We start from the raw sequence: 25,751 nt of genomic DNA on the forward strand, positions 1-25,751 counted from the left end.
AGCGCTATATGAATGTGGGTGGAGTCGTCCATTCTCGTAGTAATTCACATAATGTTTTGCTCAACTTTAGGAGCTCCACACAGTCTGACGAGAAAGCGCAAACTCCATACCCAGTGAAAGTCACCGTTTCTCGGTTATTGGACAACCGGGGCTCGGGGCTCCGGAGCTGGCTGGCTGCCAGCTGCCGGCATAACTTTCGTATATTTACAGTTTGAATTTCGTCACGTCACTTATAAAATAGCTACCCCAAGGTCTTATAAAGCTAACTATGGTGTCCAATTTCAATTTAATGCATTTTTGTGAACATTAGGGGTCTCCTTAGGAGGAGCTGCTAGCTAGGCTAGCTATGTGTCCCATTTAATCCTATGGGAAAGATTGTTGCTACACTTTCGGCATAATGTTCGTATATTTACAGTTTGAATTTCGTCATGCCACTTATAGAACATCTACCCCAAGGTCTTATAAAGCTAACTATGGTGTCCGATTTCAATTTAATGCATTTTTGTGAACATTAGGGGTTTCGTTTCAGAGGTCTAAGAGGAGACTAGCTAGCTCTCATTGATAGAGCTCCATCCAGCCGCAGGCTCTATCAATGAGACTCGCGGACAAGAGGCGTTTATTTCCCCGATCGTTTGTTAAAATAATTCAACACACATATCCATTATGAGATTAACTGGAACCTGCAGTAAGAGATTGCGGGCGTAACAAGCTCGCTGACCGCGCTCTCACTCACACACAGCGGCCATTTAGCAGGAAGAGGGGAACTGCAGGCCCTGGAGCTCTGTCAGGGCAGCGGCGTTTGGTAGTCCATTAACCCAAAAAATGGTGACTTTGCGCGGGTATGGAGTGCCATGGGCTGCCAGCCGTGACGGAGCTCCATCTACCTCCCAGCAGGCCGGGGTCTGTGAAGGAAGACAGGCCGGGTGGCGAGGCAGCAACACAGGCAGCACCGGCCGCTGAACTCCCGACACACAGTCGGACAAAATTTGCAATTAGCCATAAATTTTCGTAAAACAGCCCACATTTGACCTCTACATAGTTGATTTCTTGCCTAAAATGTTGTCAGAAGTGAATTTAATGATGAATAAGATGGTGAAAATTGTTAAAAATGTCCCGTTGTTGGTTGTTGCTCCGTCTGCAAGTTCCGAGTTGGCAGTGGGCGTGACTTATAAGTTTGACCAATCAAGTACACCTAGGAAAAGGGAAAAGACCCTGCTCTGAAGTAGGAGCTAAAAAAGTACGCTACTGAGGCCAGAGGAACTTAAAAATCCCCAAATGTTTCCTGTCGGAACACGACGAAAAAATCTTTCTAGGAACGTTTAGTTCTAAGAACTGCAAAAATCCCTCCGGTCGGAAAGCCCCTCATGACTCCTACACCACATTCATATAGCGCTGTGTGAACGCGTTCATGTGATTGGCTTATAAGTAAACAATCCCCCACGTGGGGTGCGTTCTTGTGGTTGGCTAAAACAAGGGAGATATCTGATTGGTTGCAGAACATTCCCTGTTTAAAAAAAGGCATTTGTGTGTCGAGCCAAGTCAGGGCAGTCTCAAAATTCACACACAAATGCAGTGAAGTTCACAGACCGCAAGCAGTTTGTAAATCAAGATATATTTGTGTGTGCATCAGAAATACATTTCTGAATCTTGTCCTGTGCATTTCTGAATCTTGTGTGCATTTGTAAATGTTTGCATTTCTGAATTTTGTGTGTGTATTTATGAATCATGTGTGTGCATCTATGAATCCTGTGTGTGCATATGTGAATGTAGTGTGTGCATTTATCTTTATTGAGACTCTTTTAGCTCCATAGTACTGTGTGTGTAAGTCTGCATTTGTGTGCATATGTGTGCATTGGTCTGGCAGGATATGAAGTTAAGAAATGCTGTGTGACCCCACATTGAGAGCAGATAATCACACCCAAACAACACTGTCGCCGCCTGGAGCTCCAGCGGGGGGAGGCAGGGGGAGGAGCAGAGAGAAGGAGAGAGAAGGGGAGGAGGAGGTAGAGAACGACTGTATGAAATTACACGGAACAAACCTTTGTGGTAATGCCACATAGCTTTCTCCTGCTGATGGTAAACACTTGTCCTTGACCCTTTAGAAATGGTGATCAAGCGTTGCTGTTGTTCTAGTTTATGTGCCGCAGAAATGGCATGCAGCACAGTCAGGCACAAATGGATCTATATCACGTAAACTCTAATAATTACTTAGTTTTATATGCTATCTGCTGCATTTACTTAGTTTCTGTAATACAATCTATGTATTCAGATAATAATTATACTACTGCTACCTATGCCCACTCTGTATACACCTGTTGAATATCTGTTCCACCTTGAAGAAGGATCCCTCCTTTGTTGCCCTTCCTGAGGTTTCTCCCCCTTTTTCACATACAAGGACTTAGAGAATAGAATTGACTTGACTCGATAACCAATTTTCCTTTTCCAAAACCGATACCAAAACATTGAGTATTTGTTTAATATGAAGTGCCATTTTAAAATCTTCTTGGTAGTCAGTGTTCCATATCAGCATTAAGGCAGGCATGTGTTTTTTTCCTTTGCGCCGCATTCTCATCAGAGGCAGAGTTAGGTGGGTCTTCACGGAACACAGTTGGGGAAAAAGTTCATTGTACTACTGTAAACAGACACACTTATTGCTAGTGTGCCATTGGTTGAGCTACAGCATATCAATGGTGGAACGCGTGCCTATGGTTGCTGACCCCTGGTTTACACTGATAACAATCCAATACTGATTTTCTTTCTCTTTTTTTCTTTCTTACATTTAGTTTTTCTCCTTAGAGTGTAAATATCTTCAGACAGCTGTTCCTACCACTTTTATCAATTATTCACTTGACATGTCAGGGTTCAAATGTCAATATTGTATGTCCGATCCAGTGTTTTTGGTGAATATCAGATTAGCACATCTCTAGTTACAGACACTGAATGAGCTTTGGCGATCTTGTGTTTTTGTGTGTGTGTGTGTGTGTGTGTGTGTGTGTGTGTGTGTGTGTGTGTGTGTGTGTGTGTGTGTGTGTGTGAGAGAGAGCAGGTTTGTCATGCAGTGGAGCTGGCGGCGTCTCCTGGGTGTCTTCTCGCAGTAGGGCAACATGACATACACAGATTTCAGCAGCAGTGAACAGATGGCTGAGCGTGTTAGCAGGCCTGTAATGTGCCAGGGGTCAGGGGGGGGCTGTTCAACCAGTCAGGAGACAGCATACATCCAAATGAGCCCCCTAACCTGTTGCTACTTAAGCACACACTTTCGAATCAAGTGATGCATGACTTCTTCACCTTTCTCAAATTTCCCTATCATCTTACCTGTAATAAAAAAAAGATTTCTTCACTTCTTGCAACCGCAATCTCCTTAGTTTTCGGGACCTTTGTCAAAGAAAGGCAAATGTTCCACAAAAAATATCTCCTAAAAAAATCCTATTAAAAAAAATGAAAACCAAGATTTCTTTCCTGGACCACGTGTATGACTAGTGGTTACTGTACATTGCTGATAAAGATGTGCAGAAACAAAAATGTTGTACACTTACTGTATTTCAGCCCAAATAATGACAAACACATGTAAAAACCTCTCATCTACTTGTCGCTCTCACTCTGCTTCTTTCTTCCTTTTCTCTCCCTAACTTTTGCTAATTTCTCCTTAATTCGCACCTACTCCTTCTGTTTCTACGTACGTACCTACGTCATCCACAAGCGACAGCAGTCGGCGGGGACGAGGCAGCCGGCAGCTGCCTTCAACCTCCTACCTAACAGTCGGCTCTATCGCCTAGTTTTTATTATACTAATAAAGTGTTTTTTTAAAAAAAAAAAACAGAGATACATTTTTACGTGTAAGTAAGTATTAGCCTCACGCTAATTTATCAAGACTAGGCCTACCGGCTAAACTAACGCTAGCTTCATGGCAACCTCTACACCTGGCGAGTCCCTATTCCCCCTCAGGATTTCCTCGTTGTTTAATAATACAAACAAAGAAATTGCTGACCTCAGGGAAGATGTTCGTCGGCTTTCCGAGGACTTAAAAACCAAAGATGCTTTGTTAACCGCCTGCTTGGACGTGGCTCATAATCAGTCGCTCCGGATCTCATCTCTCTCGGCGGCCTTCCAGGATACCGCGCCATGGGACCCAGCTGCCTGCCCACGCCCATCGTCCTGCTCGACACCGGTTATCAAGCCACCCTGGACTGAGGTGGTTTGCGGCCGAAAGAGAGCCTCGGGTAGGGCTCCATCGCCTCCTGCCCTCAGCCTCTCCAACCGCTTCAATGCCTTGTCGGAGTTGGAGCCGGTGGCGGCCACTGCGGCTCACCGGGCTCGCCCCGCTTCAAAGCAGACTGACCAGCCGTCGTCACGGAAGACGATTGCTACCGCGCGGCGAAAGCTTCTGAGGGATGCGGTAGTCAGACGGTCCGGTGGCCTACACTGCCTGGATCGGCCAAATGACAACGTTCCTCAAAAACAATCCCCACAACCGAACGGTAAGCAATCTTCCTCTTCTTTTCCCTGCCCATCTGAAACCGACACTGACTGTTTTGTTCCCGTCACTGGCTATCCACACCCCCCCACTCCTCGTCCGCTCTTCCCCCTAACCACAGTAATTATTGGGGACTCCATCACTAGAGACCTACGGTTTCATAATGCTGTCACACACTGTTTTTCCCAGAGCCAAAGTTGCAGACATCCTGGCTAAAGTTATGGACCTGATACCCTCATTTCCGACCTCTATCAAACGCATCGTGGTCCATTGTGGACATAACGACATGTCATTCCGGATTCAGGAGTGTGAGCGCACAAGGCGAGACTTTACCACTCTCATTGAGGCTTTAAAAAGCACTGGGAAGTTGGTTTTTATTTCGGGCCCACTTCCATCTCTAGGTCGCGGATCATGCCTCTTTAGTAGACTACTCTCCCTTAACACCTGGCTCCAGCTCACATGCAGCATTCACAAGATAGGTTTTATTGACAACTTCAATCTGTTTTGGGAACGTGGCTCCCTGTTCAGCAGGGATGGGATTCATCCCAATACACGCGGAAGCCAGATGCTACGTGGAAATTTGCACCACGCCCTGCATACTCAGACCTCTGATTGACTGTTTACATCCCGTAAACACTCCCACAAGCACACTGACCAGACACACTCTCCCAAAGTCAATAATCAGAGATACAGCGCTACACGCCCCTCTGTGCTCCCTTCAGAGCAATCACCCATTCATAATCCCATAACCACCGTGTCTGTCCTCCGACTGAGACCGTTTAAACAAAACACTAACAAAAGAGGTGCTATACTAAACAACCTAATTGGAATTAAAACAACCACTGCAACGATAGAACAGAATAGGAAAATCAAATGTGGACTATTAAATATTAGATCTCTGTCATCGAAAGCATTATTGGTAAACAAATTGATATCAGATAACCACATTGATTTATTCTGCCTCACCGAAACCTGGCTGGGCCATGACGAATATGTTAGTTTAAACGAAGCCACTCCTCCCAGTCATAATAATACCCAAATTCCACGAGGCTCAGGCCGAGGAGGGGGAGTTGCAGCCATATTTGACTCGAGCCTGTTAATTAATCCTAAACCTAAACTAAATTATAACTCGTTTGAAAGCCTTGTTCTTAATCTTCAACACCCAACATGGAAAACAGTACAGCCAATTATATTCGTTGTTGTTTACCGAGCACCAGGTCCATATTCTGAGTTTTTATCTGAATTCTCAGAGTTTTTATCATGCGTAGTCCTTCAATCAGACAAAATACTTATTGTAGGTGATTTTAATATCCATGTGGACGTTGACAGCAATAGCCTTAGTACTGCTTTCAATTCACTGCTAGATTCTATTGGTTTCAGTCAGAGGGTGCATAAGGCCACGCACTGTTTTAACCACACCCTCGACCTTGTGCTAGAATATGGCATCAAAATTGACGATTTAATAGTATTTCCGCAGAATCCTGTATTATCAGACCATTTTTTAATAACTTTCGAATTCCTACTACCAGACTATACGAAATTAAATAAATGTTTCTACACTAGATGCTTATCTGACAGCGCTATAGCTAAATTTAAGGAAGATATTCCAACAGCACTTAACTCAATGTCATGCCTTAATATAACAGAGGACCGTTATGTTAACTTTAGTCCCTCCCAACTTGATAATTTTGTAGACGCTGCTACGGCCTGCCTACGGACTACTTTAGACTTGGTTGCTCCTATCAAAAAGAAGATGATGAAGGAAAGGAAACTAGCACCTTGGTATAACTCCCAAACTCGCAAATTAAAACAAATCTCACGAAAACTTGAAAGTAAATGGCGTTCCACCAAACTGGAAGAATCTCGTGTGGATTTGCAAGATAGTCTAAAAAATTATAGGACGGCCCTCAGAAATGCCAGATCAGACTACTACTCAATACTAATAGAAGAAAATAAGAACAACCCAAGGTTTCTTTTCAGCACTGTAGCCAGGCTGACAAAGAGTCATAGCTCTGTTGAGCCATCTATTCCTATAGCTCTGAGCAGTGATGACTTCATGACCTTTTTTAATGATAAAATTATAACAATTAGAGAAAAAATTCATCACCTTCTGCCCACAGCTTCTAACGGCTCACCATTGGGCGCAGGAGGGCTAGAGAGAACGATAAGACCTGATACTTATTTAGACGGCTTTTATCCTTTAGACCTCCAACAATTAATGTTAAGGGTCTCTTCAGCTAAGCCAACTACCTGTCTCTTAGACCCCATTCCAACGAGGCTACTTAAAGAAGCACTACCCGTGGTCAATACCACATTACTAGATACGATCAATATGTCCTTATTAACGGGTCACGTACCGCAGTCTTTTAAAGTAGCTGTGATAAAACCTATTCTGAAAAAACCCACCCTCGATCCTGAGGTCTTAGCCAACTATAGACCTATATCTAACCTCCCGTTTCTCTCCAAAATCCTTGAGAAGGTAGTCGCTAATCAATTGTGTGACTTTCTGCATAGAAATAGTCTATTTGAAGACTTTCAGTCAGGATTTAGAATGCATCATAGCACAGAGACGGCACTGGTGAAAAACACTAACGACCTTCTAACTGCTGCTGACAAAGGACTTGTCTCCATACTTGTCTTATTAGATCTTAGTGCTGCATTCGACACTATTGACCATACCATCCTCTTACAGAGACTGGAACATTTTGTTGGCATTAAAGGAATCACACTAAGCTGGTTTAAGTCCTATTTTTCTGAGCGATCCCAATTTGTTAATATTAACGATAAACCATCCAAATACGCTAAAGTTAGCCATGGCGTTCCTCAAGGCTCAGTGCTTGGACCAATTCTATTCTCTTTATATATGCTTCCTCTAGGCAATATTATTAGGAAACACTCAATTAACTTTCACTGTTACGCAGACGACACCCAATTATATCTGTCAATTAAGCCAGACGAAAGCGGTCAGTTAGCTAAACTTCAAGCGTGCATGATATAAAATCCTGGATGAGCCACAATTTTCTGATGTTAAACTCAAACAAAGCGGAAGTTATTGTGCTGGGAACCAAGCACCACCGAACTTCATTATCTAAAGATATACCCTAGATGGTATTGCCCTGGCCTCCAGCACTACTGTCAGAAATCTAGGAATCATTTTTGACCAGGATCTATCCTTTAACGCCCACTTAAAACAAACCTCAAGAACAGCCTTTTTCCATCTTCGTAACATTGCCAAAATCAGGAACATCCTCTCGCTAAACGATGCTGAAAAACTAGTCCGTGCATTCGTTACTTCCCAGCTGGACTACTGTAATTCTTTACTATCAGGCTGCTCAAATAAGTCCCTCAAGACCCTCCAGCTGATCCAGAATGCTGCAGCACGTGTTCTGACAAGAACTAACAAAAGAGATCACATTTCTCCTGTATTAGCTTCTCTGCATTGGCTTCCTGTAAAATCCAGGATTGAATTTAAAATCCTTCTCCTGACCTACAAAGCACTAAATGGTCAAGCACCATCATACATAGAAGAGCTCTTAGTACCGTATTGTCCCACTAGAGCACTGTGCTCCCAGAACTCAGAGCTACTTGTGGTTCCTAGAGTCTCTAAAAGTAGAATGGGAGCCAGAGCCTTCAGCTACCAGGCTCCTCTCCTGTGGAACCAGCTCCCAACTTGGGTTCGGGGGGCTGACACCGTCGCCACATTTAAGAATAAACTGAAAACCATCATCTTTGATAAAGCTTATAGTTAGGGAGTGAGGAGTTGCAGCATAGTAGAGTAGAGTAGAGGGAGGCAGGAAGTACAAGCCCGTTCCGGCAGGGGAGAGTACGAGCCCGGTCCAGGGCCCCTCTCTTTAGCCTGCCTCTCTTAGTTATGCTATTATAACTCTAGACTGCTGTCGGAAGCTCCTTCCAAGGACACAATGAGCCGCTCCCTCTTCTCTCTTTTCACTTGTCTCCTTTTGTGTGCATCTTAGTCCCAGAAATGCCTGTTACTAACCTAGCTCTGGGGAGTTTTCTCCCCGGACTCCCTTTGCTTCTTCTTCACCCAGAACATCGCCTTGGAATTGGGTGGCACCTACACCAGGGTCCTGGGTGCAGCTGACGCTATGGACTTACTACACCCTGCTACGCTCTGCGATTCCCCGCAGTGTCCGACTGCGTCCTGCCGCGTCCACCCAGGCTGCTGTGCCACACTACACCCTGTAACGCCCTGCTGTACCCTACTATGACATGAACTACTACGACTACCATTGTGATCACTGTTTCACTATCTTTATTATGACTATTATTGCCACCATTCACCACTCCCCCAACTGGTGCCGTCAGACACCGCCTACCAAGAGTCTGGGTCTGTCCGAGGTTTCTTCCTAACAAAAGAGGGAGTTTTTCCTTGCCACTGTCGCAATAGCTACTGCTAATGCTTGCTCTTGAGGCAACCACTGTACTAGTTGGGGCTTCGTAAACTACAGAGTTTGGTCTAGACCTACTCTATCTGTAAAGTGTCTCGAGATAACTATTGTTATGATAAATAAAATTGAATTGAATTGAATTGAATTGAATTGAATCTCACAGTGCACTAGATCACTATAAGTTATTATAGTAGTTTTGCATGAGAGAAGTGTGTTTCGGAGTGCAAAACACAATTTGCATTTCAGATTTATCCATCGATCAATCAAGTGAATTTCGAGGGATTTGTACGGTGGCCCTGAAGTGCAAATCACGACAGCAAATAGGAAAACACAACGGCAAAGCATAAAACACGACAGCAAATATGAAAACACGAAAGCATATATGAAAACACGACGGCAAATAGGAAAACACGACGGCAAATAGGAAAACACGACGGCAAACAGGAAAACACGACAGCAAATATGAAAACACGACAGCAAACAGGAAAAGACGACAGCAAATAGGAAAACACGACAGCAAATAGGAAAACACGACAGCAAATATGAAAACACGACAGCAAATAGGAAAACACGACTGCAAATAGGAAAACACGACAGCAAATAGGAAAACACGACAGCAAATATGAAAACACGACAGCAAATAGGAAAACACGACAGCAAATATGAAAACACGAAAGCATATATGAAAACACGACGGCAAATATGAAAACACAACGGCAAATATGAAAACACGACAGCAAATCATAAAACACAATGACATTAACTTCTACCGGAAAGGGTAGGGCCTATCTAGCAGAGGACGGACCCTCCTGATTGGACAGACGGACTGTCTGTCGTGTTTTGATATTTGCCGTCGTGTTTTCCTATTTGCCGTCGTGTTTTCATATTTGCTGTCGTGTTTTGATATTTGCCGTCGTGTTTTCCTATTTGCTGTCGTGTTTTGATATTTGCCGTCGTGTCTTCATATTTGCCGTCGTGTTTTACTATTTACCGTCGTGTTTTCCTATTTGCCGTCGTGTTTTCCTATTTGCTGTCGTGATTTGCACTTCAGGGCCACCGTAGATTTGTCATTTACCATATCAGCTCCCAATGGAGGAAATCTCTCTTTCCCTTTTAAAGGGAATGGGAGATGATCTCTGATTGGTTTATTGCATGTTACGCCCAAAACACACCTCTGATTAATGAAGACACTAAGTACAACCCTTTTGAACCATGCGCCCGGCGCACGGACCCTTTTTTCCGCCGTCAAACTAGCAAAAGTGGATTTGGACACACCCTAAACGCACCTGCACCAGGCGCTTCACGCCGTGTGCTTAGATCGTTAAAATAGGGCCCAAGCTATCTCTGTTTTTCTGATGTCGTCATGTTAATTAAATGAGTGGCAAAGAGGCCAAGAGGTTCTCCTCATGACCACAGCTGGTAATTTCAATAAAGACACTGCAATAATACTATGGGTCTGTTGCAGTGTGATTATACCTTGTATAGTACAGTTATATTGATTATTGTCCCACATCTGTGTACTATAAGGTGTTCATAATCAATTCCTACTAATGTAAATCAGAGGCTTTGTTCTGCATTGTACATTTCTTCTTATTTTTCTCAAAATCGTAGCATGTCTTGTGTGAGCGAAATATTTAAAGGCAAAAATAATTTGCAAGCTGAAAGCCAACTCTGCTGTTTTCTGTGCAAATCTTTCCAGGAAAACAGATAATTGCCTGCATTACTGTACCTCTTTGATGAGTCAATTCACACTCCAGCAGGCAGGAAACTTTGAGGGCATTTTGCCATTTTCATTCTCCCTTTTGAGGATAAAAATCTGTAGTTTGGAAGCAAATCTTCCCAATAATGAATGCAATCTTTTGCCACTCACTCGCATCCCCCGTTCTTGTTTTTCTCCCATCTGCTCAATCAAAGGTTATACATGTGTGATAGTGATAGAAGTGGTCGAGACCTGAGAGGAAACAGAAAACAAAAACTCTGCATGTTGGAGACAAAAAGAGACAACCCTTAGTTTTAAGGAAAAATTACATTTTATATCATAGCTGCGCAGACAGAATGACACACAAGAGGGATCCAAACTTGGATCAATAGATCAATATTTCATCCTCTCTTATTCAGCTCTAGTAGACTTCTCTGTTGAGCCCTTTCCTCTTCACAGCCCTCTTTCTAGGGTCCGTTTTCTTTTCTTCTCTTGCAGATAAGTTAAGAAATATCTCAGACTGCAGTAGATAGCAGAGGCTCTGTGTGAACTTATAGTATAGTGTGTACAGGTGTGTGCCTGACTGCACTTTAAGCCACTGGAAATGGCCACAGTGCTGTTGAACTATGGCATTGTTAACTTTTCACAGGGTGCTTTCAAGGTTAGGCCATTTGTTGCGAGAGAATAAGCGCAGATTGAGAGCTGCTAAATACCACTAAGTTTTAAAAAGCACATATTGACTGGCAGGACTCAGGCAACTGAGAGGAAGCACCAGAAATGAAAACAGAGAAGCGGACGGACTGTTAGAATTGTTTTTTTCTGCTGTAGCAGCACTAATCTGCTGCAGGAAAAAAGAAATTGGCCTCATAACCGCAGGAAGCAGCTTAATACCACTGAGACGTGCCAACAGAAAGATGATTTTGTCAGTTTCTCCCAATATCAGACAAATGTCTTACTTGTTGTTAGATTCACAAGCCGGGCTGCAGCATGCATCCTGCCCTCTAAAATGATGAGGCGAGCAAAGCTCTGCTATTTCCTCTGAGAGTTTTTCTACATTGTGTTGTATGCAGCTGTTTGGCTGATTGGCTGACTGGCAGCCAGTACATTTCTAGTACAATGTGTGAGATGCAGAGCTTTTTATATTGGCTGTGTTTGAGTGTGTGCTTGAATACACTATTATTATCTCATCTTGTGTATTCGGTGATAAAACAATTGTGCTCTTTTGTTTTGCTCTTAATTAACAGAATTTCCTTTAAGATAAAGGTACGAATGAATCATGATCTTACAGTAATGCTTCTTGGGGCATTAGAAATCCAAACTACATTGAATGAAGCTGCACGGTTCCTGTCCCCCAAACCTGAGAAATCATATTTCACTCAATCAGCCACAGAAATTGTAGTGGCGAAACTTGTAATGAAACCTATTTCAGCCATCTGCTTTAAGTCATTGCTCTTACCCGCCTAAAATAATTTTGTTTGTCCAGGACTGGGTTTCTGTCATGAGTTTCATGCCACACACAGTTTCAGTTGATTGCCTATTTCTCACCTCAAATGAATTAACTTCATTTTCCTGACAATGAATATACTTTGAATCTATCTGAGAGCAGCCAGTCATATTGCAGAATTGGATGGGAAAGGTGTGTTTGGCAGTGCAGAGCACCAGACAGACAAAAAAACAACATGTTTGAGACTTAAAGCATAACATTTATGACTTATACTTGACTCCCGGACATCATAGCCGCATCTTGAGACTTACATGTGACTTGCGAAACAACGACTCTGTCCCACCTCTGTCAAAAATGTTATATCAGGCTCCTGGGTAGCTCACCTTGTAGAGCACGTGCCCATTTACTCCTCGATGCAGAGGTCTCAGGTTTGACTCCGACCTGCAGCCCTTTGCTGCATGTCATTCCCCCCCTCTCTCCCCCTTCATGTCTTCAGCTGTCCTGTACAAATAAAGGCCTAAATTGCCCCAAAAATAATCTTTAAAAAAAAAATATATGTACTGTATATAATTTTTATAAAGGACATATATTGCATAGTCTATACAATATCAGAAAATATTTTAAAAAACATGTCCATCACAGTTTTCCAGGGTGAAGAAGAGGTGGCATCTTCGAACGTTGTATTTTGTCTGACAAACAATTCTAAACCCAAAGATATTCAGTTTACAAAGAGAAACACAAAGAAAAACAGCAAATCCTCAGATTGGCGAAGCTGAAATCAGTGAATATTTGGCCATTTTTGCAGAATTAATTTTCTGTCAATTGACTAATCGATGAATTACTTGCTTAGGCATTTGTGTTCCCCAGGCAATCAACGAATCGATTGATTGACTTGTTAATAAGTGTTGCAGCTCTATAGGAAACAGGTCTATCAGTGTATTTGGGTTTCAAAAACATATTAATAATCTAGCCCCACAAATGAGTACAACCACTTATCAAACATGTTTATCTGCTTGCTGTCGAATCACACAGCAAACTTTTCACTCTAAAATACTTGGCAAGGTTTTTGGAGGAACTTTTCTGCCCTACCTCCCTCCCTCTTTCAGAAAAAAGAAAACCTGCCTCTATTGATTTCCCTTTACTTTGTGACCAAAATAGTGCAGTGTGCTGAGTCCCTTGTGTGTGCTGAGCAGTCGGAAGCAGGCTGTGGGCTGTGAACGGAGTAGAAGGGAGATGACAGTGCGTGAGTCTGTGAGAGCCTCCCATGGCAGTCGGTCCCAGATGAGGAGGCCAAATAAACAACGAGCTAGCAAAACACAGAGCCATGCCTTGAGCCCGGAGAGAAAGAATAGAAAGAGGGACGGGAGAGAGTTCAGGAATAGGATGACACAGCGTGCACAGGCTTCCAGAGAGGGTAATGAGTTTGGCCAGGATCCCATTAAATGCTGCACCGCACAGAGAGAGAGGGAGAGATGCTTCTAGTTGGGATAAAAAATGTCCCCATTCCTTCATCGTTTGTCCCTAGAAAAGAAGTCTGTTGTTGCTACTGCAGCAGAGGAACTAAAATCCAATTACATGTGATGCCTATAGATGCTGCAGCAGAAATGCAACCACACTCCTGCTGTTTACTGTCACTATTGACTTCTGAATCTTATGGTTATGCCATTTGAGCCTAAGGGTACATAAGCCCATCGCCCAGTATGGAGTACAAATGAAGAGAGATGAAGAGGCATTAGTAATATTGACCATATTCACCAATCAATATCCATTTGTGGTTCTGTTATGGGGGCATCTGGGTGAAGTGGCTCCTGCAGTGACCCTTCTCTCTCTCCTTATTCTCCCCTCTTTCTTTCCTTCCTGCCACTTCCTGCTTCTACTCTTTACTCATCCAATACAGACGGTCTCTACCAGCTGGGGGGTCCACGCTGCCCCCCTCAGAGCAGCATTGAAGGACTTGAGGACATAGAGGTAGGATCATTACGAACAGCCTCTCAGTATAGTCAGCAGTACCCAGTTATTTGTTTTGCTTTGTGGCACCACTGCTTTCACAGAATGCTGTCTCTATTCTTTCACTCCTTTATGTCTCTCTTTTCAAGTCTCTTTTTTCAACTCTACCTGAATTCTTTTGCAGAGGAAATGTAAGACGCATGTGCTGCTGCTAGTGGTGCATGGGGGAAACATCTTGGACACAGCAGGCGGAGACCCCAGTACAAAGGCTGGCGATGTGGCCACCCTGACGTCAGTGCTGGATAAGGTGACGTGGGCGCATTTCAAGGCCGCTGCTGAACATGTGAAGATCCAGCTGGTGCCATGTCCGGCCGTGTGCGCTGAAGCCTTCTCCCTGTTGTCCAAGTGAGTGCTGTTGCCAGAACAGGGAGGCCTCATTGGCCTCGTTTACACTTGTCATTTCAAGTATTTAATAGTCTTTTGTTTGTCCCTCCAGTATAATTCCAGAGGCTTGAATAATCTACATCAACAAGCATTAAAGCTGGCCCAAAAGCTTAGACACTTTATTCACCTTGTTCATAGCCCAGGTTGTCTTTCTATCGCTGAGTAGCAGAAGGAGCTATGATCACATTATCCCATTTAAAGTGTGACAGGTTATGTTCCCACACCATATATTTCCCAAAACGCTCCAAGAAAAGGAGACACCTGTTGCATACCGTTAAGTATCACAGAACAGACAAATAACTGGTAGTTGCGCCCAAGGTATTTTGACTACTCACACAAGGTAGTAAGATGGATAATAGTTATTTCCTTTCATTTGTCATTTCAACTGTCCATGTGTCAGCTTCAGCCAGATCACAAATCTGATTGCATCTATCATGCTTTTCCAGAGCTGCATGCAAATCTAATCTTTGTAGGTGGTAACACTGCATCTGAAGATGTACAGTAACTCCAAAACATGCCAGAGGAATGATTTGTGCTAAAAACAATTTAGCCAGCTGGCTAACAACTATCCATTTAATTAACACGAACACATGGATAGGCTATGAGCGAGACATTGTTGCACATTATGGTATGCTTTCTGTATGTCAACAGCTAATGAGTTCGCTGTTTCTGCCTTCTTTCTGTTGCTTTTAATGCAACAGGAAGAAATATTGCTAATTTCAGTTTCACTTAAGAGGCCATTATGTGTACACTGTAAGTAGCTACTTCCACAGGCTGCTTACTAGAGCTTAGATCGGGCCGAAAAAATCCAGCCCGACCCTACCCGAGCCCGTACACGGTGTGTCCGAGCCTGGCCCGGCCCGACATATTAACTGTAATTATGAGCCTGAGCCCGATTTAAACCCGACAATTTTTTAATACGTGGGCCGTTATAACTGACGTTCTCAATTACAATTCTGAGTTGTTTGAACTACAAAAATCTGTTTAGAATTATCTTAATGAATATGCAACAAGGACGAAGCATGTAAACTGCTGTTTGTTTATTCAGAATGGAACGGGTCGCAAATGGATCCGAATGAAGAAACGTTAAAAAAAAACCTCGACCCTATCTCCCTCAGCTGAATAGTGAGGGGAACAGATCAAGGCAGCATCATAATCAAAGACCTGGAACCACATAGGAGACTTTCTGGTCTCCATCACCTAATTAATACTGTCCTTCACCACGGTCTGCATGCTGATGCACTGGCCGACAACAGTGCTGCAGAGGGGGGGCGACACGATGTAGCCCAGTTTACCTCACACTCAAGTCAGGTCAGGACATACACCCAGAGCTACAGGAGGAGCTGGAGAGGCAGAGCTTGCTCCCCACCCAATAAGGCTAATAAAGTAATGATTAAAGTGCCCATATTATGAAAAAAACACTTTTACTGGGAATTGGGGTGTTCTTTTGTGTCTCTGGTGCTTCCACACACATACAAACTTTGAAAAAAATCCACCCATGCTGTTTAGAGTGAGATACAGTTTCTGAATGTGTCCTGCCTTCAGTCTCTGGGTGAGCTGGTCAAAATCTGCACGGCTTGTGACGTCACAAGCCAAAACGAGCAGGCTAACCGCAACCATTAGCTCGTAGCGTTAGCATGCTAACGCTAATGCTAACGCTAGCATGCTAACGCTAGCATGCTAACGCTAGCATGCTACCTCATTCTCAATAGCAAAGCACTGCTACAACACACACAAGTTCACCATAATCTACAAAAGAACTAATCTACAAAAGAACTAATCTACAAAAGAACTACCTCATTTAGAAGTCTCCCAGCTAGTCCTGCCTTGTAACTGACCGAAGTTGTAGAAACAGCCTTTCTTTTACTGTCTATGGAGCTAGCTAGCTGACATGATCTACATCTGAGCTACTGGGCATGTGCAAGTGCAATCAAAGATAGTACAGAAGAAGAAGAAGAAAAGAGGTCTCACTCTGTAGCTAAAACAGAGACCAGGTGAAAAGAGGATCTGCAGCAGTGAGAGAGAGCGGTGCAGTACAACAAAAATATGGTGTTTTTTGAAAATTAAACCATGTAAACCTATTCTGGTACAACATTAAAATACAATTATGAACCTGAAAATTAGCATAATATGGCTGCTTTAAAAAAACACAAATGCTTGTTTAAGGGCCCGGCCCGGCCCGATCATAGCAGCGTAAAATGTTGGCCCGGTTCGGGCTCGGGCTCGGGCAGAGAATCTAAACTCTACTGCTTACTGACATAGTTACACTTGGGAGGTTTGGTGGGAAGGCTCTGCTCTCAGCTCTCAAAGAATCCAGGCATCGCCAAGGTAAATGGACACATGAACATTAAATCTTAATTAAATTCGACAAGTAACAAAAGCTTCACACATAACGAAGGAGGTTGGGGTGGCCGAGGGAGCTTTGGAATGAGCAGAGTAATAGTGAGAAGCGTTGGGTTATATTGGCCGTGCTGTACACCTGCGTGAATGTGATTGGAAGTTACTAGGCAGCTGGTGAATGATTGTGAAGCATGAATGGAACAGCTAATGGAAGGACCACTTCAGTGCTCTGCCTGAACTAACTCTATGCTGCATGGGCTCTTTTCAAAGAAGAGAGTTTCACGTGTCAGAGTAGGAAAAACACAGCTGTGAACAAGTCATTTTAATGAGGCTGAATTCCATTTAGCTGCTTCAGTTTCAGGGACCTAGTATTGTGCATGGTGGCTCACTGTCACACAGCCATGGCTTACTGGGACACTTACAGAGAACAGAGTTGATGCTATTAGAAACGTCTGTGCTTTCCTACCATACGTCAACATGCCTGCTGCGAAAAAAGCTATTTGCTTTTGACATCAGATATCGATTTGATTCTCCCAAGATGTATAAAATAGCGTAATTGCTTCCCTTATTGTTTTTTATGACGTTTTAATCTCCTGCTTCCGTTGTGTTTTTCTTTTCAACCGACATTCTCACTAGTTTGACAGACAGCCCTAATTACTATTAAGCAGTATGATACAGACTTCACAGGACTTCACTGTGTCAGGAGGTATTTGAGGAAAATGCCCAGTATCATGCCTGCAAGAATTATAGAAATATGCCCGGTTGGCTAAGGTAGTAAAGGTTAATTGAGAATATATATTGACCAAAGACCCCGAAACAGCCAGTGCAATGTTATAATTCTAATAATTAGTTTGCTGATGACATTTCTCAGCCCCTGCAAGCATGTGGCCATGTTGAATATTTAACTCCTAACCTTTTTAAATGCTGTTATTTTTAATTGTTCATTCTTCCATCAAGTCCTCGACACGGCAAGATAAATGACTAAATGACATTATACAGTTCACTGTACACTACAGTACACTGATCCTGAGTGAGGCCTCTGCAAGGAATGTGTTTGATTATCTGTTTGTCTAATAAGCTACTGTTACTTTGTATTCAGGTTTCATTAATGGTATTCATTTCAGAGTGGGAGTTAATTGTGGATGCTTGTACAGCACCTTAGTGATGAACAGCAGTCAGTACTGTAGATGAGTCTTCCCTCATGATAAATGATACAGTTTTAGCGTCATTAAAGCTCACATGTCTTATTCCTTGCTGGAAGATTTTTCTGAGATGCAGGAGGTAAACATATGTCTGCATTCATGTGTTTGTTCTTTCTCATGTGCTGCATGTGTGCAGAGCGCTGCTTAGGCGTAACTAATGATTTCATGTCACATTTAATGCCACATGTCCCAGTGGTCACCAGTTTTATCTTTGACAGCGCCACTTAGTTTTCGCTGCTCTCCAATTATATGCTGAGGATGTTTTGTCTGAATTATCACTAATCACCGTGGCTGAGAGAATGCGTTTGGCAGTCAAGTCGAGGCTTCTGTCTGGTTTTGTGATTGACGTTAGCAGGAGGGAGGTAGTGACTGGAAGCAAGACGAGTGTAAAGTGGTTTGAGCTCTGAAGCTGCTCGGCAGCTTGACGTCTGCTTAGCTTTCACCACATCCAGAGAATAAATATTGAAAACTACATCTTTTCGTGGGAATTAAGCAGAACTGAGTTACTGCACTGTGTCCCAATTGCCTGCTCTTGTGTGTGCTGACACATGCACAATGCATAACATTTTGATTGAAAAGAGATCGATTCATATTAAAACGCTATGTCATGTTGGTAAAATCAATAGTAAAATAAAATGGTAAAAAATAAAAAGATAAATAAAGAATTTAAATGCACAAGCCAAATAATTCAGAAACAGGTTAGGTGATGCGTAGTCTATATCCACGACCTTCCACTTCCGGGATTGTTCAGGTGCCGCCGGAAATTCGCCGGATCACGCTCTTTTTGGCCAGATGTCCCGTCCCCTTCCTCTTTCTTTGTGTTGGTGTTCTAACCTCCGGTGGATTTGTGAGGACTATGGTTAACTGCTCCTCAGATCTCTGCAGGGTAAATCCAGACAGCTAGCTAGACTATCTGTCCAATCGGAGTTTTCTGTTGCACGACTTAAACTACTTTTGAACGGCGCCCATGACGATTGTGATTGGTTTAAAGAAATGCCAATAAACCAAAGTACATTTTTTCCATGCTGTGTGGACTAGCCAGACCCTCCTCCGCAGCGCTGTGGAGGAAGGTCTGGACATGCGAGACTAGGCAATGTGTAATAAATTGATTCCACAGTATTTATTTAGTGTTTAATTTTTATGTTGAGATTAATTTTCATGCAGGAGGTTTTATTTGTCCATTAGTAGACTTAATTTTTTAACAGGATTTTGTTATAATGGCCTCAGTTGTTATAACCTTCTAAGAACCCTTGCTTGACAACCCACTAATGTGCATGTAGAGTGGAAAATAAATTGTATCTTAAAATAAGGCTACAACCATAAGAATAACCATGTAGAAGCAAAATAAATTTATTTGAAAATGGAGGATGAAATGAATAAAAACCATAGTGCAACACACATCAGCACATACAGAAGAAGTACACAGGCTACAGTAGCCAGGATATGCAGATCAGGGAGCAAATGTGACAAAGTTGCTCCTTTTTTGGTAAATTAGATGTCAATCTGTAATGACGTCTGTCAAGAAGTATTATCCTCACGCACTAAGCTTTTGGTATTGTTAAAATATAATGTTCATGTATTTGTTGGAAGGATTAGTTCTCCAGTATCTCAGTATATGTTTTGTTGCTATGCAGATTCTTTGGGAACTCCCTCAAAGAGCAGTGTCGTGCAAGACAGTACTGTAAAACCATTTGCTATAAATGTTACATTCCTTGAAATAAGTGTCTGTGACTGAATAATATTTTTGTGTCTTTCATTTATTCTTTTATAATCTTTTTGCACATTTCTTAATAATGTAATATTTCTGTTATAACCCGACTGATACAGGACTTTCATGGCCGATATTGATATTTTGGAGCTTAAAAAAATCCAATAACAATATACTGGCTGATAATAATTTGATTCTATGTAATGGCAACACTGTTTCTAAATGCCCTCAAACGTAGTTTGGCATTTCTGTTACTTATCGTCCGACATATATAGACACATATAGACCTAATATCCACCAATAGAGCTAGATAGAACTAATAATCCACCGTCTAGCCCTAATTTATAATAAGTGAGAGAGAGAGACAACATTCTGCTTATTAACAGCTTGTTGAGAATCTCCTGAAAACAAAGAGAAGTAAATATGTGTTTTAGCTCTCCAGTGAAATTAGACAAAACATACTTATGCCCAGATGGCTGCAGGTCCTCTCTCACAATACATGCAGTCAGTAGGCATTTATACACACCCACACAGCAGCAAACACAACACTTATTCAACTACACTTTCATCACTTAACAGTGTTTGCTCTAATGACAGTGTTGGACTTGTGGGTGAGCGGAGCCTCATTTATTTGCGTGCCAACATAAACAAGGAATAGGCAGCCCCACGGGAAGGAATTGCTGCTGTGTGGGTAATTTACTCTCATTCTGGGTAACAGCTTGGCTGAAAACTGCAACGCAGAGTGGAGGTGGCAAAACCTTTTAGCGCCTCAAGACAGACTTTCACATAAACAAACCAGTTTTGACTCAGTGCTTCATAATTCCTCATGTACTGTAAGATGTCCCCATAGAGACTGAACATGGTTTTTCAGCTTGTGTCGTCCTTCTTGCTGTGTGTGTGTGTGTGTGTGTGTGGGGAAGGCCTGCTGTGCTCAGCGGGGCTCTGAGCGCTCATTATTAGCTCTGCCTGCTAATGAACGTACCTGGCAGTGCTGGCTAGGAGCTGGGTGTCATGACAACACACACACACACACACACACACACACACACACACACACACACACACACACACACACACACACACACACACACACGTGTCATCCATAAACACACTCGCACAAATACATCCCACACAAACACAGTTGGAGCACATCCAGTTAAAAGTGACAGTGAAAAGACTCCCACATTGGTTTCCTCTCGCAGCCAACACACCACCTCTGTCACAGTTTGAAGAGAAATAAACATTTCAACTATTGAGAACTTAATAAATAAAATGGATTCCTATCTTAGTAGATTCTGCATCATTTCACAGGATCAGTTTTCTATCAGGGAAAGGAGATGGAGGAGGAAGTCCACTTGTCCGTGTGCACAAATAGTGACCTCAGTTCAGGGAGATAGCGAGTCATTATTCTGCCCGTCGGGACATGCTGCTACTATTTCTGTACCCTCTCTCTAATTATGAAGAGTCTGCAGAGGCCCATTGCTGTTCATCTTAATTGTGCAAACGTTGTGCATTGCTAAGCCAGCCATTAAGAAACAGGGAGAGCAATTAAGCAGGCATCTGACAGACTTCTGAGTTTTCAGTTTGACATTATATGGCGAGAGGCAAGAGGGTGGCAAGGCAGCATAATAGAGTCCATCGCAGGGTTATGCTGCGTGAGATGAGGCTGATTGGAGGTTTAATCGGCTCACTCGGCCTTATCTTCTCCCCACTGTTGTTAATGGATCTCTTCATCATCACATTACCATTAAACCTTGAGGAAGAGTTCTCTCAGTATAGAATACTATGTAATTAGCCTGCCTTCAGGTGTCGTTGAGTGAGTCTCTGACAGCGTTTCTAGAGAACATAACATCATAATTACTGGAAAAGCAATAAACTGTAAAGCTCTCTCGGTTCAAGGATGAAGGATAACCTTACAGCCGATTTAAAGCCAACTGTGGTCCATAACAAAGCAGCGAATAAGGCTTTTTGAGGTTTCTCTGTTATGTAAATGAATCTTCTAAGATGTGCACTTGACACCTCAAGATGACCTCAGCATATTCTCATTTAATATCGCTTGGATTTGACTGAGAGCAGAGAGACGTGAACGTGGTAAATGTCGCCGCTCGTGAGCGAGTGACTCACATCTTGAGATAACGGGGCCGACTCCTCAAAGTGACGTGAGGCACGCTCCTCTGCCATTCAGGGCTCTGATGATGTGCATCCTTTGAGGAACAAAAAACCTTCCAAGTAGCAGTAAATCACTGCACTGATTGATGGTTGTCTGGAGGTTTATAGTTCCCGTAGCCCGGTGGATGACATATTGGATGAACCATGCTTTCAATTAATTTAAATCTACAATCCATAATCCATATACCATAAAATCCAGACTATAGAGCACTATCTGTTTCTGACAGCAGATACACCACTTTCCAGTTCTGTCCCGTCATCACAGCCGCAACTATATTGATCACCAGCATTTTAGAGGAAATTATAGTTAGGATTATTGAGATTAAATACAGCCATTAAATGCAGATGGGATTTGGATGGTTTGGTGGAGCAGCCTTTTCCAAAGTGCATGTTTGTATAGACAAAGATGTTAATGATCGCTGCAGATGAATTAAGGACCATCATTTCTGAACGGAGAATAACCTGCAGGTCGAAGACGTTCACACCACACGCAAACAAATCATTTATGTGCACTCTTTCGCATGTAAAACAGTGTCTGCTCCGGCTTAATGTTACTAACAAGTGCTTGCATAACCAAGTAATTATCCAACACAAATAATGAGTGTCTCACCTGACATTTGTTGAGCAGTGCAGCAGGTGTTAAACCTCTGTTCCTGTCCTGTGACTTGTGAAACTGTTCAGAGGTAGAGCTGTGTTTGGAATATAAATTGGTGCTTTTTTGTTCTCAGTAGCAAGTGTGTGTTTTTGGGTGTGTGTGTGAGCAGCAGTTGTTAACCAGACTCTAATAAGATCAAGGCCAGGCGACTACAAAGCTTGGCCCAAACAATCAGTGGCACTCAGCTGGGATGTTGGGATTTCTTACAGCTCCTAAAACTAAAAAAAGGCACCTGATAAACAAATAATCCTGGTTTAAATTATGAGTTGACCTGATTTATTTAGTATTTTGTTGTTCAGAGAGTCTTTCTCCTGGGGCAATACATTGCCATCTCTGTGCTTGAATTGCCTGAGCTGAATATTTCACACAGCATCTGTAGAGGGAGTGACACTGTTGTTTTGCAAAACTGTGTGCAGTGCCGTTACAGTGATGATACAGAATATATTACAAAGGTTTCCTTTGTTACTGTTTTCTTACAAATCTGCATGGGAGCGTCTCAAAGCGTAGAGTTTGTCTCAAAAAGCTGCCCTTGAGAGCAGCGTTCATACAGTGTGGGTCCTAACACAGGTTGCATGTTGGGTGCAGTTTATCGGGCATATTTTGCCCTGCCTTCATTCAGTTCATTTACATGTCTATCGAATTATGACAATAATTACAATGTGATTAAGGCAACTAAAAACATGTAAACAATATTATCTCTCTGTATAAATGTAATTGAAGTGTGAAGTTTTTTGATTATAATTGACGTTTGTACACCTTGATTACATTTTTCAACTTGTGGTTTACTTGCTGAGTTGATTTCCAAAATATAATTTTACATACAAGTAAGGGGAACTGTTGTCTGGGCTATTTTTCATCCCTACTCAGACTCAGACAAACTCGTGGGTGTTCTCTTTTACTTTTCTATTTGTAGATATTTGGAAGAGTGAGGTTACTCTAGGTAATTGCTGGTTGACACAGCAGCTTCTCTGAAATGCATGAAATACAATATAAGGTTTCATTTTGAAGTCTTTGAGCCAGTTTTTATCACTTAATGTATGTGATTGTATATGTAAAAAAGGAACATCTTTTACTGAAATGCATACTTGAATTAATTTGAAGTGGCTGTGTGCAACTAAAGAGGAAGAGAATTGTAAGTTTCAATGCATATCATAATGGTAATGGTAAAAATAACAGCTTTTAAACATTTTTAAAATTACAATTAAATTAGCCAAACAAGTCACACATCTTTGGTAATATTTAGCCGTCATTTTCTTAATTTGAGGAGGTTCTACTTAATTACATAGACATGCACAAAGTTAGCTAAGCTCACTATTCACCATTCCTTTAGACTGCATATAGACATTAAAAGGGAAATGATTTTCTGACTTGGGTTATATATATATATATATATATATATATATATATATATATATATATATATATATATATATATATGGGGAATTATAACAGTAAGAAGTAGAATATATATATATATATATATTGTACTTCTTACTGTTATAATTCCCCACTATCCCTTTGAGGGTTGATTGTATTTGTGACACCTTGTGGCACATGGCGGCTGGGGCTGGCGAGATGGCCTTTTTGTTGGTCTCACACACTTGTTATTTTGGTGACCTGCTGTGAACTCAACTTTGCCCAATTTGGACAGGAGGCGCAGTAGGGGGGGCGTGTCAGCAGCAATCAAGGGCACAGTGCAACTTCAGTATGCCTGGTACTTTTGCTTGCCACACCCAGCTGCTCAGAGCAGGTCAACTGTGATTTGTTTCAATATGGCTTATACAAGCAAAACATGTATAAACAGATCTTGTTCAAATCATTTTGTGGATGATATGTTTGCCAGTTAGATTTTCACATATTTCTGTCAAACAGAACAGGTTAACTAAGACATTTTTCAATCCATTTACTGATGTAAATAAACTGATGTAAATAATCACCTGGCGGTAGCTTTATCCACTGGAGATTTCCTGGACTGACTAGTGAACACTGTGTTGCTGGGAACATCAGTCACATCAGTTGTCTCTTTTCTTCCCAACAGGTTCCATAAAGCCTGCAGCATGATATTTTGTAATTGTAACAGAAATTGGCACTTTTGAGCACGTAGTGGTGCAGAACTGCGGCTGATGATAATGGGGCTGGAGGATTTGTTCTGATTTGCAAAGTTAAAAAAAGGAATTTAATAAGAAGATTTACATGCAAACAGTGTAAGCAATCAAGTAAATGACTTAATCTGACTAATATAAAACACAGTGAAACTCAGTGAAATAACATTAAGTTGCTCTGGCCCCAATTGTTCTTGGGTTGATACTTGGAGAAACATTTCCTTGCATACTAGATGGTACACAAACTCCATTAGTTATCTGGGGTATGTAACCATGGCAACACAATGTTTAGCTCTAATTAAACAAAGCCAGTTTTGATGGACGTTCCAATAAATCATGCCAGTCCAATTAGCAGGACAAACAGAGCATCTCCCCGAAACATAGAGCATAGAAGCAGCTTGATTCAAGTGTGCACTGTTGTGTACACGTCAATCATATTGTGCAGACAGACAGCAGTGATAGTGCTTGATCTTACACTACTGTAGGACAAGACTGATAGCAAGAGAAAACAATTAGCCTCCGTCAAAAGATAAACAGACAATTTCAAAACTATTTTATGTCCATGCTGTATCTTGTTGGCTAGATTCACCTGGGGCTTGTTCAGTGTCCGAATGGAAAGTGTGCAGCGCCGGTGACTTTACGATGAGGACAGGACAGCTGGGCCCAGGTGTTAGTTATTAGCTAATTAGCTCCAATGTGTGAGCCAACTGCTTAATAAGTATTTCGTCTTTTTAATTTTTACTTGGCTGGTGATAGTCTATATATTTAATGTTAATACATCCCATGAAAATCAAAAACCATCATGAATGTATCAGCTTTTTTTTACTTTGGCCTGAGTATTTAAAGCCTGATATATGTGATTCCTCTGTGCCATAGAGCTCCATCGTTTCACTGACTGGTACAGTATCTTTCTTCTGTACAATCAACATGGACACTATCATTTATTCTGACTCAGTCTCATACACCGTTGGGTACCCTGTATTTGTCCGCAGTTAAAAACGGTCCACAACAAATGTTGTTTGATAAAATGATGTTTACCCTGTTTGAGTTGCTATAAACCACCTGTTTTTAAAATCAAACTATAAACATATTTGTGACCTATTAAAAACAAAACCAAACAGTTTTGAAGTTGTAAAGCAGAGCCTGGCAACCATTTTC

The 25,751-nt window shown here is 42.0% G+C and overlaps 1 protein-coding gene across 2 annotated transcripts in view; it reads left to right on the forward strand.

Annotated features, from left to right (window-relative positions):
• pitpnm3 (PITPNM family member 3) overlaps nt 1–25,751 on the forward strand; it is a 109,667-nt gene that overhangs the window by 33,703 nt on the left and 50,213 nt on the right. For both annotated transcript variants that reach the window (XM_031297354.2, XM_031297355.2), the window contains exons 4-5: nt 13,924–13,994; nt 14,158–14,378. In XM_031297354.2, coding sequence (XP_031153214.1) covers nt 13,924–13,994; nt 14,158–14,378 — 292 coding nt within the window. The remainder of the gene's footprint in view (nt 1–13,923; nt 13,995–14,157; nt 14,379–25,751) is intronic.

This window comes from Sander lucioperca, chromosome 5 (genome assembly GCF_008315115.2).
Source record: "Sander lucioperca isolate FBNREF2018 chromosome 5, SLUC_FBN_1.2, whole genome shotgun sequence".
In the NCBI taxonomy this organism is placed as follows: Eukaryota; Metazoa; Chordata; class Actinopteri; order Perciformes; family Percidae; genus Sander; species Sander lucioperca.